The sequence below is a fragment of the Scleropages formosus genome, chromosome 19, assembly GCF_900964775.1.
Source record: "Scleropages formosus chromosome 19, fSclFor1.1, whole genome shotgun sequence".
In the NCBI taxonomy this organism is placed as follows: domain Eukaryota; kingdom Metazoa; phylum Chordata; class Actinopteri; order Osteoglossiformes; family Osteoglossidae; genus Scleropages; species Scleropages formosus.
In genome coordinates, this window is record NC_041824.1 from 20,373,865 (window position 1) to 20,387,524 (window position 13,660).

The 13,660-nt window shown below is 46.8% G+C and overlaps 1 protein-coding gene across 1 annotated transcript; it reads right to left on the minus strand.

Moving 5' to 3' along the window:
• Window positions 1–371: 371 nt before the first annotated feature.
• LOC108939036 (potassium voltage-gated channel subfamily A member 3) lies at window positions 372–10,514 on the minus strand. Its single transcript, XM_018760129.2, has 3 exons — window positions 7,205–10,514; window positions 3,485–3,592; window positions 372–1,248 (listed from the first exon to the last, which is right to left on the minus strand). Exon 1 carries the CDS (start codon window positions 10,370–10,372, stop codon window positions 8,801–8,803), a length of 1,572 nt encoding a protein of 523 aa, XP_018615645.2. The 5' UTR covers window positions 10,373–10,514; the 3' UTR covers window positions 372–1,248; window positions 3,485–3,592; window positions 7,205–8,800.
• Between the last annotated feature and the right edge of the window lie 3,146 nt (window positions 10,515–13,660).

Consider the following 13,660-nt stretch of genomic DNA (forward strand, 5'->3'; position numbering starts at 1 on the left):
AAGAGCTACAGAACAACACTACAGAGCTGTGGTATACAGGGAGGGATGTAGTGGCAGGAATGACAGCGACACAGCAGCTATGTTTGATGACAGGCCACTGGGCATCTAGAGGGCAGATAAGGACACTTCAACTCAAATGTTTTCTTTCTCAAACGCTACCTTAAACCCCACCCTCAAACACAGTCCCTTCACCCTCCTCCGCAGATAAGGGTGCTCAGCATGGAAGAAAGCCAATAATGTAATTCCAATGTTACAACAGTTTTTAATCATTGGTCAGCAAAGTGTTTGTTAAACTTCTTGGCTACTGCGCACATTTCGCACTAGGAACCTCTCCGTGCATCAGCACCCGCTGCCCTGTTAGCCACTAGAAAATGAAGGACGATGAGCAAATCAAGGGAATCAAGGCCAAGGGAATTTTGTACGCTGATCTGTTTATGAATTCACATTAAAGACAAGAGCACGCGGTTACACTGCAGTAGATGGGCCAAGCAGGACTGGGGCGTCTCTCTGCTCACAGGCTGCACATTGCGTGGTCAGGACAATGGCAGGGGAACACTGATGGGACACAGAATACAGAGCAAGGGCAGTGGTCAGTACAGCACTGAAGGCCTTTGATCCAAGGGGAAAGACCCCCCTCCCCTCCGTGATAGGGCCGAATTGGGAAAGAGAGTCCTGTTAACACTGGTCAGTGACAGTGGGTCTGGCTTTGTCCACTGGTCAGGGAGAGTGGACTCACTTCCAACGGTCAAAAGTAGAGACGATATCTATGACCAGAAAGCGTAGGTCCAGATATGTCCATTTTCCAGGTACAGGGGATCTGGCTATGTCCATTCCTCTGCAAGTGTGGGTCCAGTTATGTCCATCGGTCTCTTGAAACAGGTTCAGATGTATCTCTGTTCATCAAGTAGCGTGAATGCTGCCATGTGTGTTGGTCGCGTGGTCTAGCAGAGTAATCCCAGGCTACGTCACTGAACGCTGATCAGGCACTGTAAAGCGGATCCGGTTTTGTCCGTTGGTCGGGTGGAACAAGTCCCGGGCTATGTCACTGGACATTGGTTCAATGCTGTAAAGTCGGATTGGCCGGGCGAGGCAGCTGGAGTGAAAGGCCGTTGATGGTCTGCTGCAGAAGGCACCTCTTCTCTCAGGCATTCAGGGTGAGGCAGTACCCCTCTCTCCTTACGGCCCCGTGTTTGGTAGGGCAACATCTGGTCCAGAACTCGGGAAAGGTCCCGTGAGGCAACTCCAGACCTGCACAACCAAAGCAAAGGAGACTCAGAAAAAACACAAAAAAAAACAAGCAGTTCCAGGGCAGCATGTAGAATTGGATTGGATGGTGCTCTTGTAGAAGGGACGGAGTGGTGCAGCAGGCTTTCTGCCTTTCTGTTTTAATAGATATACTTGTCAAAAGGGGGACATGGTGGCACAGCAGGTTTTGCCAGGTCCCGTTCTCTGGTGGGCCTGGGGTTTGAATCCTGCTTGGGGTGCCCTGTCCTGGATGTGTCCCCTCCCCCTCTGGCCCCCTCAGGTTCCAGTTTGTATGCTGCCAACATTTTGGAAGTGTCTCCCTACCCTTATAGTGATGCCATCACTGTCAATCGCTGACTGAGTCATGTTGATCTACAGCTGGACACTTTCTGAGCCTCCGATAGTCAGTGAAATTGGTATATTACTTCTCTGTATAGTTGGGTGCGATTGACTAATTCCTCACAGTTGTGCATTTTTCTCAGTGTTACATTTCCAGTGAAGCATTTCAGTTGAAGTTCTTCATTTCAGATTAAAACAGCACGGGGTCTTCAACTTATGAATGGAGACAGGAGCAGACACCTGCGTAGCTCTGTTTGTTTGTAAATCCAGCCGCTTCTTCAAAAAGCTAAATAATACAGATGTCCCTCAATTATTCCATGGGTTAAGTTCATGGGTAAGGGTATAATGAATTTAAAAATTTGCTTTACAACTGTTTATTAAATTTTATCAACCTCTGCAGGGCTGCTGTGTTGAAGAGCTCTAAATATCAAAAATAAATGGGTGCAAAACCTTTACAAAAAACAAAAGTAGAAACAATACCCACTGAGTCCATAAACATGATAATGACTATGAAAGAACAAACTAATAACATATGAGCAGATGCCATGCAGAATTCAGATACCAGCTAAAGCAAAGAGTTTATTCTGTGCATTGCTGCAATGTAGGACAAGTAGACCTCAGCTTTAAAAAAATGACCTTCATATGAATGCCTTATGTTTCTTTATATTTCCTAAAGTAAATACCCTTACACCTTTGACACTGCACTCATTTTTGGCTCCGTTAGATGACATCACACTCCCATCGGTTGGGTCAAATGGGAGAAAGAGCCACCAGCCGTGGTACCCGTCATCCACGAGTGTGGTCGCTTCTCGATCTCAGCTGTCAGCCTGCCAGGGATGTTTTTGTGGAGTGAGGAAGCTGCTTGTATTGCAAGGACCTCTTCTTGTGCTACTCTGGGTTAGCCCACTCACGTCACCTAACGCTCTGCAGGGCTTCTTCACACGATGACACACCTCACCGGCCAGCCCCGTCCCTGGAGTAGGGTTCAAAGGATGGCCTTGCTTCTCAGTTAGCCCTTACCACCTGCCTGCGTATCCCACAGAGCTGGACTGACAGGTGCAACGTCAGCTCCTGCTGTCATCTAATTTCACATCACCCAAAACAAAAATAAGCTGGTATCTAAACTAAGAGGCCTTTTTATTATAAATTTATTTTCTATTCATTTCACAAACACTTTATTTATATGCCTGGGTAATTCCACTGGAGCAATTCGGGGCAAATACCCTGCTCAAGGGTATGACGGTACAGTAGTGGGGATTCAAACCTGGATCCTTTAAATGCGGGACAAGGGCTCTATACACTATGGCATCTGCCGTCCTTGTTATTAAGCATTTTTTTCCGCTATTATTCTTTCTATTCTGTTTTCTATTTCTTTTCAGTCCGATGAATGAAAGGTTGGTGACTCATCAGTATGTCTTGCTGTTAAACTGGAAGAAGTGAGTAGCTGCTTTAAGATATTAATTGTTGCTTGAGAATTTAAATTCGTCAACAAGCTTAACCCCCGCGCACTTCAATAGACGTGTGACAAAGGATTTCTTCCCAATAAACAGCAGGTTGTTTGGGGAAACATGCCACCGCGTTGGCAGTTCTTCTCAATTACTCTGAATCACGCCTCGTTTTACGCACAAGGGCTGCCGCTCGACGCAGAGCGTCGAAGCCGAGACGCTGGCAGCAACCGGCGCTTGACAGCTGGAAACAGGCACGCGGACGTAAGCAAAGCAGGAAAAGAGGAACGATGCGAGATGTGCTCCGAGAGACAGGATCTGGAGGCAGTGGGGGAGGAAGACAGCCGAATTTAATGGAGGAGGGAGGGCAGGATCTGACAGACAGGTGCTTGGGCTACTGGGGTTCAAACATGCGATCACAGGCGCAACAGAAACTAAGGACAACGGAACTGTACCTGTGCAGCACTGACTGTGTCGCAGCCCCGACGGGAGCAAGGCTACAGTTGGCACTGGGGCTCCGAAAAAACAAGCTCGTCCACTTGGGGTGCAGCGAAATCACCTTCCTGTGTCAGGAACCAATAGAGAGAATTAGGACACTCAGGGTCAACTCTAAGGCTTCAGCACAGTACAGTACAGAAACATACCATCACTGCTTATGCCAAGATAATACACAGGTGCTTTTTAATAAACAGGCAGCATGTATCTATTGCATCACAATCATCAGTATATTTGTCAAGTACCTTTTTTTACTGAAGTCATCATAAAGGACATACACTTATACCCTACAGGCTGCCAGTTGAAGCCTTGCTGTAGTACCTTTGAACAAGGTCTTTAAATTGCTGTGTCCATAACATCCACCTGTATGAATGTGTGAAACTATTTGTTACACTGGAGAGCACTGTTAATAAACAAAGACAACGGAGCATTAAAAATAATAAAGAAAATGATCCAGTGTAAAACTGCACAGGGGGTTGCGTTGGTGCAGTGGGTTGGACTGGGTCCTGCCTTCCGGTGGGTCTGGAGTTCAAGTCCTGCTTGGGGTGCCTTGTGATGGACTGGCGTCCCGTCCTGGGTGTGTCGCCCCCCCTCCAGCCTTTCGTCCTGTGTTGCCGGGTTAGGCTCCGGCTCCCCGTGACCCCCGTATGGGACAAGCGGTTCAGACATTGTGTGTAAAACTGCACTTCACTCTTTGACGAAATGTATATTTTCCTTTGTTCATCTACATCACGGGCTGGCACTGAATAAGTTGCGCACCCCCAGCTGCAACGTGAAGGAAAGCTAAATGAACACAAATCTTCTTACTGCTGACCGCATCGCTCACTCTCTTAATTGGGAAATGGACATTGTACGCCTCTTTATACTCCCGCTGAAATGTCATTACAATGCAGGCATCACGTTACAATGCAGTTTTAATTGCTTCAGTGTAATAGCTTGTTGAAGTGCAGAGTGTAGTTCAGGGATGAGGACAATCCTTGACCTGGCACGCATTTAAAAGACTTACAGCCTTATGCAAACCTAATGAAGAATCCATTTCCATCAGTACGTTTTTAGCTATGAAAATGCAAAGTTAAACATTACACACATTATAAAATGAATAGCTTGTGCACTGAAAGGTACCGTTTGTTTTAAAATGTGCAGTTTGTAACATCGTCGGAAAGACAGGCTCTACGCAGCGTTTTTGGACAGTTGGAGGTATAGGTTGCTCATATTCTGACACTCATCGTCTGCGAATTCATGTCAAAAACCGTCATCGGAAAAGGGCTCAGGAGAGACACAAAGAATAGAGAGGACTTAAGTCCAGGTTTTGTGTACCGGAAAAAAAAAATGTGATTCTACAATCCCAGAGAGAGCAGGACAGTCTGATTTACTGGATCACTCTCAGGATGGTGTTTTGAAGGGAAATCTATAGGTGCACAAGTGGATGAATTACTAGCTATTATTGCACCCATTTAATGTGTAGTCAAATAGTTGATAGTTGATTTTTGTACACTAGAGCTTGCTCTTTATATTTAATTTTGCATAGGCATTATTATTATTATTATTATTATTGTTATTATTATTATTATTATTATTATTATTATTGACTACAGCAGGGAACTTCCTGAGACTTAAAGCAACATGCTTTGAGGCAGAAGTGTATGGTTTCAGGTACTACGTTGTGCGGTGGTCCTGCTACTATCTGATTACACGTTAAAATCAGCAGAATAAAACCGAAATACTGACAGCTATAACTTCTTTCTTAATTTCTCCATCACACTAGCACATGTCCCCCCCCCCTGCATCATACATTAAAAAGGATCAAATTATTGACCTGGATAATGAAATGTATCACAGCATCTTACAAAATCTCTGTCTGAATAAACTGTAATATTTCCATGACATGCTGCATGTTTTAGACACGTTCATACTGATCGCATGTGTTTTTTTTCCTATGAAATGTATTTTAAGAGAATTATTTAAAGCCTGGTTTTACAGTCATCATTGTATCATTGGGTCCAGAGATCAAAACAGACTAAGAGCGACGCACCCTGGACACTGTGGCGCCACTCCGTCACTAGAGGGCAGCACAGAACCCGTTTTATAACAGCACATGGACTCAATGTCAGCTCAAGGTGGGACGGAAGTGGAACATGATGTAATAATAGCAAACGAAATCACTTTGTAACAAATCCACGGCAGCGTTTCCTTCCGATAAAAGATCTAGCACTATTTTTATTTCACTGACACAGATAATAAATGACAATGAAAACAGTCTTATACTAATTAGTGTAATGTGGACGTCTAACTTGTCCACTTTCAGTTTGTCCCCTTCATGTGTCGTATGATTTTTTGCCGTTTAAAAAAAAAAAGTGCTAATGTCTTTTATTCATTTTTCTAATTGAAAGAAAACAATGTCAAGCATTCCTCCTACCAGTGGAAGATATTTAAGTCCTCAGTCAGCATGTCCTCGGGATTGTGATGGACACTCATGAAACCTGCGTGGGTGCAAACTGGAGAGCAACAAAGTGGGCCTTTCACAATCTGAATCCTGTTTACATACTTAAACAGGGGCGCAGAAAGGACGAAAAATCCTGCTGCAGCCAGTGCATGGTGACAGCTGGTTAGGTAGCTTGGGTGGGGGCTGGGGGCTGGGGGCTGGGGGTTGGGCGGCGGGGGGGGGGCGTCACCTGGACATGCTGCACCGGTCTGGGTGGCTCAGCGAAACTGATGTGGCCGAAGCAGCCACACCCGTGAGCTCTGCACCCAGCCACATGTTTCACTGTAACTCCACTGACTTGCACCAATTAGGTATGCACTTTACATATAATTTGTGTCTTATTAAAGCAATTATTGAAGCATCTTCTGACCAGGGCTCAGTGTCCAATAAAAAAAAAAAAAATGAAACTGCTTATTCTGCAAAACCAGATGCTTGGATTTTAAAACCATTAGACAGCTCTGATCATACCCTGGGCTCTGAGAACACATACCCAAAAATCACTACATTGCCACTTCATCCACCATCATCTGTCCTTCCGAGAACTGCTTAAAGTTACTAAGAAATGTGGCACCTTCTTCCAAGCTTAGGCTCACACGCTCATATCACATTATCCATATCTAATACCTGCCATGACAGGAAAGTGCAACATGATCAAATACTGGAAATGCAATTTCACAAGTCAGCACCACCTAGAGCTCCATAAGACAGCATGGCTGCCATGTAAACATCTACATTTACTCATTTAGCTGACACCTTCCTCCAAAGTGACTTACAATGTTAAGGTCACAATTATTACAAGCTTACAGTTATTTACCCATTTATACAGCTGACTAATTCTACTGGAGCAATTTTAGGGTAAGGACATTGCTCAACGCCGGTACTACAACCAGAGGTGGAGAGCAAACCTGCAATCTTCGGGGCTAAAGGCAGCATCTCTAACCACTACGCTACCAGCTGAAACATTTACTGGGTTTCATTCCTAAAATGATGCGGCAAAGAGCAGCGCAGAGTCACCAAACTCCAAAGTGTCGCATCTCTGCCAATCAGTATCAATCTCGGCTCCCTGCACGTGAGGGTCGATACAAGATCTTGAACTGTGACGTCGGCGTCACTCATCTTCGTACACGTGTGCTGGGTTTTTATGCTGTTATAATCTGAGGGGAGGGGCGTTCATGCGCGGGAGCAGCGGTATACCCACCTCGAGCGTCAACCAGCGTCTCGCGGAAGCGTGATGCTCAGCATGCGCTCTCAGATCCGTGTCGTGGGGAGATGTTCCACAACATTCCTTCTTTGGCGATACTTGCTGTCTTAGTGTGAAGTTGTGAACGGAAATTTTCCCTCTGATCCTCACAGATCGCGGTGGATTCCAGTCAAACAAATCAGTTCTATCCTTTAACCGTGTCCTCATGTCCAGGTGTCACACCTAAGAATTTGGGATCCATCCATAGATGTATGAGCTTTGCTTATAATAACAGTCATCTGTCTTGTTGTCCCTGTTTAAAAAGTGTTTATAAATATGTGCAATAATCAGGCCACCTTTAATTGTTTTGGCAGTTTTTACCCACTTGCGTGTGCGCATTTTTACGCACGGGTGGTGATGCCATTCTTCTGCCAGACTTTCAAGACGAGCCTTTAAGGTTGAAATCCTCGGTCAGGACTCCGAACCATCTGGAAGGTTACTGTGGAAACAGACGAGGGTTCCATGGCAACACTGGTGGGGGTTACCCGGGAAACGATGGTCGCTATGGAGACAATATTACTCTAGGCGGGATTAGCAGCACCCTTTGCAAGGCGTGTTATTTCGCCCATCTTTTCTTTTTCTTTCTTTCTTTCTTTCTTTCTTTCTTTCTTTCTTTCTTTCTTTCTGTCTGTCTGTTGTCACGCATCTCAGAGGACAGAAACAAAACACATCTTTACCATTTAGGTGTCGATCTTAATGAAGCTACATCAATTTACAGAAAAAAAAAAAAATCCGAGGTGACTATGCGATTGCAAATCTGTGGTCTGTTATTATAATGGAATAAATTCCATCATGAGAAATGGAAAAGCTATTATTTCTTCCCCTCCGGATGGAAACAAACATGTCTATTGCTCTTTAATGACAGTAGAAATCTATGAATGGCGCTAACACACCCTTGGTGCGTATGTTCACATACCTTGTATTTTTTTTTTTGTTGTTTAAAATAATTACATTACGTTTAAGGTACATATTTAATAGCTTCGTCTATCCAAGCAATGTTTGGCTGAGCTCTAAACATCGACTTAGAGTTCCTTGCCTCGGATTGCATTTAGATGTTTTTTTTTTTTTTTTTTTAATCTATAACATTACTTCTACGGTTATTAAATAAAGACACTGCACGTAGTAAAAGTTACTTTCCACGTAGAACGGTTAGAATTAACACTGGAAGCAAACGCCTTTGTTGTTCATACAAGAAATGAACGAGAATTATCACGGTAAAGTGCAGCTGACTGATATTCCGTAAAAAAATAATAATCAGAACAAATAAAAGCTGGACATTGAAGTCATGTTATAGAACCCCAGAGAGCCATTAACTACTGTTTTAGTTCTATTTTTTCTTTTTTGTTCCTCTGGAGCAAATGAGACGAACTGGGCTGCAGCTGGCGGACGCACAGGACACATGTGTATATACCTACGACGCTGCCTCCACACAACAGACTTTTGCACACAGACACGTCACGATTATTAGCAGTAGAAGTCGTGGGTGTTATCTACACCACCCCCACCCCTCCCCCACGTCTCTAGCGTTTTGATGTTTCTTTAATTATTCTTTTTTTACACGTCCGTGAACATCTTCTTGATATTCACGCAGTTCTGGTTGTTCTGGGTGGCGAAGTTGGGCTGCTTGAAGGCACTGTTGATGCCCTCCTCGATCACCATGTACTCGGACTTGCTGAGTGAGGACGTGCTGCGCGTCTTCTTCAGCTCCTCCGTGGAGGACAGCGGCTGGCAGCTGCCCACGTGCAGGTACTGCGCCTGCTCCTCGCCCTCCGTCTCACGGTGGTAGAAGTAGTTGAAGTTGGACACGATGACCGGCACCGGCAGGGCGATAGTTAACACTCCAGCGATGGCGCACAGGGACCCCACGATTTTGCCCCCTATGGTAACGGGATGCATGTCTCCGTAGCCCACCGTCGTCATGGTGACAACGGCCCACCAGAACGCGTCGGGGATGCTGTTGAAACCCGACTCCGGGTCATCCGCCTCGGCGAAGTAAACGGCGCTCGAGAAGAGGATGACTCCGATGAAAAGGAAAAAGATCAATAGGCCCAGCTCCCTCATGCTGGCCTTGAGGGTCTGCCCCAGGATCTGGAGCCCCTTGGAGTGCCTCGAGAGTTTGAAAATGCGAAAGACCCTCACGAGCCTGATGACCCGGAGGATGGCTAAGGACATGGCCTGCTGGCCGTTCCCCTGGCGCTCCGCAAGCTCCGTGCCCAGCGTGATGAAGTAGGGAATGATGGCCACGATGTCAATGATATTCATAATGTTCTTGGAAAATGTAGCTTTGCTGGGACATGCAAAGAACCGGACGAGCAGTTCGAAAGAGAACCAGATGATGCACAGCGTCTCCACCACGAAGAAGGGGTCCGAGAACGGGCTCGTGAGGTAAGGGCTTGTGCCGTTAATGAGCGGCGCTACGGTGGTGGGATCCCTGTCGTCCCGAAATTCAGGCAAAGTCTCCAGGCAGAATATGACGATGGATATTAGGATGACAAGCACGGAAACGATGGCGATGCCCCTGGCTGGACCCGAGCTCTCGGGGTACTCGAAGAGCAGCCACACCTGGCGCTGGAACTCGTTGCTAGGCAAGGGGCGCTCTTCCTCCTTGATGAAGCCCTCATCCTCGCGGAATTTCTCCATGGCTTCCTCGCCCAGCTCGTAGAAACGGATCTCCTCGGAGAAGATGTCAATGGGCACGTTCACGGGTCTCCGGATGCGCCCCCCAGACTGGTAGTAGTAGAGGATGGCGTCGAAGCTCGGTCGGTTGCGGTCGAAAAAGTACTCATTCCTCAACGGGTCGAAGTAGCGCATCCTCTTCTTGGGGTCCCCGAGCAAAGTTTCCGGGAACTGTGAGAGAGTTTTGAGCTGCGTCTCGAAGCGCAAGCCCGAGATGTTGATGACCACCCTCTCGCAGCACTCGTGGTCGGGCTCGTAGCGGTCCATGGAGTGGTGCCCGGGAAGTGCCGCCGTCTCCTCCAACATGTTGTCGCAGGCGACGACCGTCATGGTGTCCTGCTCGGTGTCGGTGTAGCCGTGGTTCACGATGTTGTTGCCCCGATGCTTGGCGGTGGACGGCGGAGGCGAGTGAAGGAGACTGAGGTGGTCGTCCATACAGGTCGTTGGCATGGAGGGGCAGGTGGAGCCGCGCCTCCTCCTCCGACTAGCTCCAGTCAGCCACAGCCACAGCCACAGCCACCGCCGCCACAGCCGCCGCCGCCACAGCTGCCGCTGCGCGTCCTTCTATCCCCTTCCGCGCCGTCCCCTTCTCTCTCTAGTATTCCCGCCCACGGCGCGCGCGCCGGCGTTTATAAACATGCCTATTCCCGCCCACGGCGCGCGGATGCCAGGCGCGCTCCTGCCCTCCCGCCCAATCGGAAGCCGAGTGGACATAAACACAGAGCCGAGACGCGCGTCAGCGGCGCTGTCCCTAAACCCCCGCCCCCTCCCCCTCCACCTCCCCGGGTGCGCCCCCTTGGAACAAGCAGCGCAAACTGTTGAAACAAAAGGTTCACCTTAACGATAATAAGAATGTTTCGCTCCGCGCCCTCAGCGGTCTAAGCGCTGTCATTCTTGCACAAAGCCAAACCTGCAGCCACCGCATTCGTTCGCAAATCTCGTCACTCTGCTGAAAAAAATAGGCGAGCGTGACATTGAAATTCTTCAGAGAGCGCACCAGGTAAACGCTCTCACCGGCGACACACACTTCCGTTTCAACCCTGCTTTCATCAGTGTCACATCTTCGTCTTTCCTCGTTTGTCCGACTTCTCAAGGCTTGCGTATGACGTCACTGAGATTTTCTACACTTTATCGTGCACTTTTCTTTCTGTGCAGTTCGTCCGCTGTGCCCGCACAAGTTTTCGTAAAATACTGATTTGCCGAACGCACACAATCGTGAAAGGGAAATAAATTGGATTGTAAACGGGACTGATTGCTCACTGAAGCGAAAGAAAGGAAGCACAGCGGTGAAGCCATGAAGGAATCACGCAAACACGCGTGTCTAAAATGCCACGGCGTGGCTCGGCGGTCCGTTATACTGCGCACCTCGGCTCCGCAGTGGGGTCCACAGATACCGTCGGACCTGAATGTTAATAGGGTAAAGGCTGCCGAAACCTGCTGTGCAACACGTCTGGACCGTAGCGCCTCGCAGTAGGGTGTGTAAGCTGCCAAAACCAAAATGCTTAAACCAAACCAGTTAAAAAAACATGTATCACGTTGCCCACTTTACGCACGCGCTCCTAACGTTATTGTCTGATCTTAAAATATCACTTAACCTGTTGTTTTGCCATAGCCGTTAAACGTGACTTGAGAGCAAATTCTAAGAGAGCTTGATTTGTGGAGTGTGTTGTATCCTATCTGGTGCTCAAGCAGTGTGTGTGTGTGTGTGTGTGGCGTTTTTATTCGTGCAGCAAGTGCTCTGCGCTCTTCACACAGACCCAGGAAGGCAGCTGAAGGCAGATCAATAGGGAATTGTCCTTAGTGCTGAAATGACAGGGGTCCGCCAATGAATAGCACCCAGTGGGTGTGTCCCACCACTCATTCATAAAAAAATATCCGCACAGCCTCCAGTACACAAGGGTGGATATTTGCGCAACACTTATTAGGGAACTCTGGCTTAATATAAAAATATAAATCATAGGTGTAATAGGGAGGGGGCCAAAATGTTCAAGCAAGCAGCATTTTCCTCAATATTTATTACACCACGGAGTTAATAAGGTAATATACCTGACAAGTTATCATGCACCTATGGTATATAATTAATGTCTTTAAATAACAGTAGAAAGCAAACAGCTATACACACACACACACACACACATTTTCTGAACCACTTGTCCCATACGGGGTCGCAGGGAACTGGAGCCAACCCGGTAACACAGGGCATAAGGCCAGAGGAGGAGGGGACACACCCAGGACGGGACGCCAGTCCGTCGCAAGGCACCCCAAGCGGGACTCGAACCCTAGACCCATTTGAGAGCAGGACCCGGTCCAACCCACCGCACCACCGTGCCCCCTCTGTGCATGTACATATAATATAAATATATATATATAAGCTGAACAAAAGATCTGAGAAACAGCAGGGTCATGTTTCCTTTCGTGTAGTGGATTGTTCGAGTCCCTGAAGATGCTGTGAAACAACAACCAAATGTTTCGGTTCAGCTAAAGCAACCGGCTGAAATGAGCAAGGAGTAACAGGGAAGTGCAGAATTGTGATTCTAGGGATTTCCAAATCGATTTTTTGTGCATGTTCACAGGGAGACAGGGGCAGAACGATCGATTGAAAATAAAACAAACCGTCCAGAGGGAAATCTGGCTGCAAGCCCTGTGTTCAGAATATGTTTGCTTTTATCGCAATCTGGCGTGGGTGCTCAAAGCCTCCCTTTCCCCAACTGAAAACCTGTAAAACACACTTAAGTAGATTACATGGATGCGTGCGCCAGTGGTCTGCTGCACTACTGTAACATGCCATGAACTATCAAAATATTGAGCAAAAGCTATATTGAAGGTCTTGCTACATGTCAGCCTGACACAAATTGCACAGGTTTAAACACATAGATAGATAGATAGATAGATAGATAGATAGATAGATAGATAGATAGATAGATAGATAGATAGATGTGCTGATACTGACTCAGAATAAAGGCAGATTTGTTACAGACTGAGTCTCCCTGGCTTTTTCTAATTAGAATTTTTTTTATGAAATACAATAAGGGTTTTTAACTATGCTGAGTAATATTAAACACAGCTGGGTGCCAAGACCGAAGAAAATGAATCCAGTGATTATGGTGTTGGAAGCAGAATATTTAAAGTATGTCCTGAAGACCCTTTTTACATGCAATCTATTGTCAGCATAATTGTTAAACATGACCAGTCTCATGTTCTTGAAGAGAACCTGAGAAAATTAATTTCTGTTACAGTTCCACAGACAAAACAGAAAGGGGACATTCACAAAGCAGTGTGCTTCTGAAGCCCAACAAGCTTTGCAGAAGATCGACAACGCCTATCTGACAGAAAGGAAAGAGTTTCAGCTCATCAGTAACCCTGCTGTCTTCACTTTGCCTTGCAGGAGAAGCATACTGGCAGCTGGGATCGAATCGGTTTATTAAGGAAAATGGGAAGATTGACTAGCTACAACAGTGGACTAGCTAGTAGTTACCTTAAATCACTTGTAAACCTGAAGGCATTGTCTAAACATAAAACTACAGTTATGTCTCACAGTGCCTGGGTGGTGTGAGAGGATGTGGATTCGATCCCCTTGGGTGCTTGCCTGTGGAGGTATACCAGGCATGGCCAATAACGACGAGACCTCGAGATCGGCCCACGACCCGCTGGAGAGATTATATTAGGCAGCACGGTGACACAACAAGTAGCGCTGCTGTCTCACAGCACCGGGGGGGGGGGGGGGAGGTTCAATCCCCG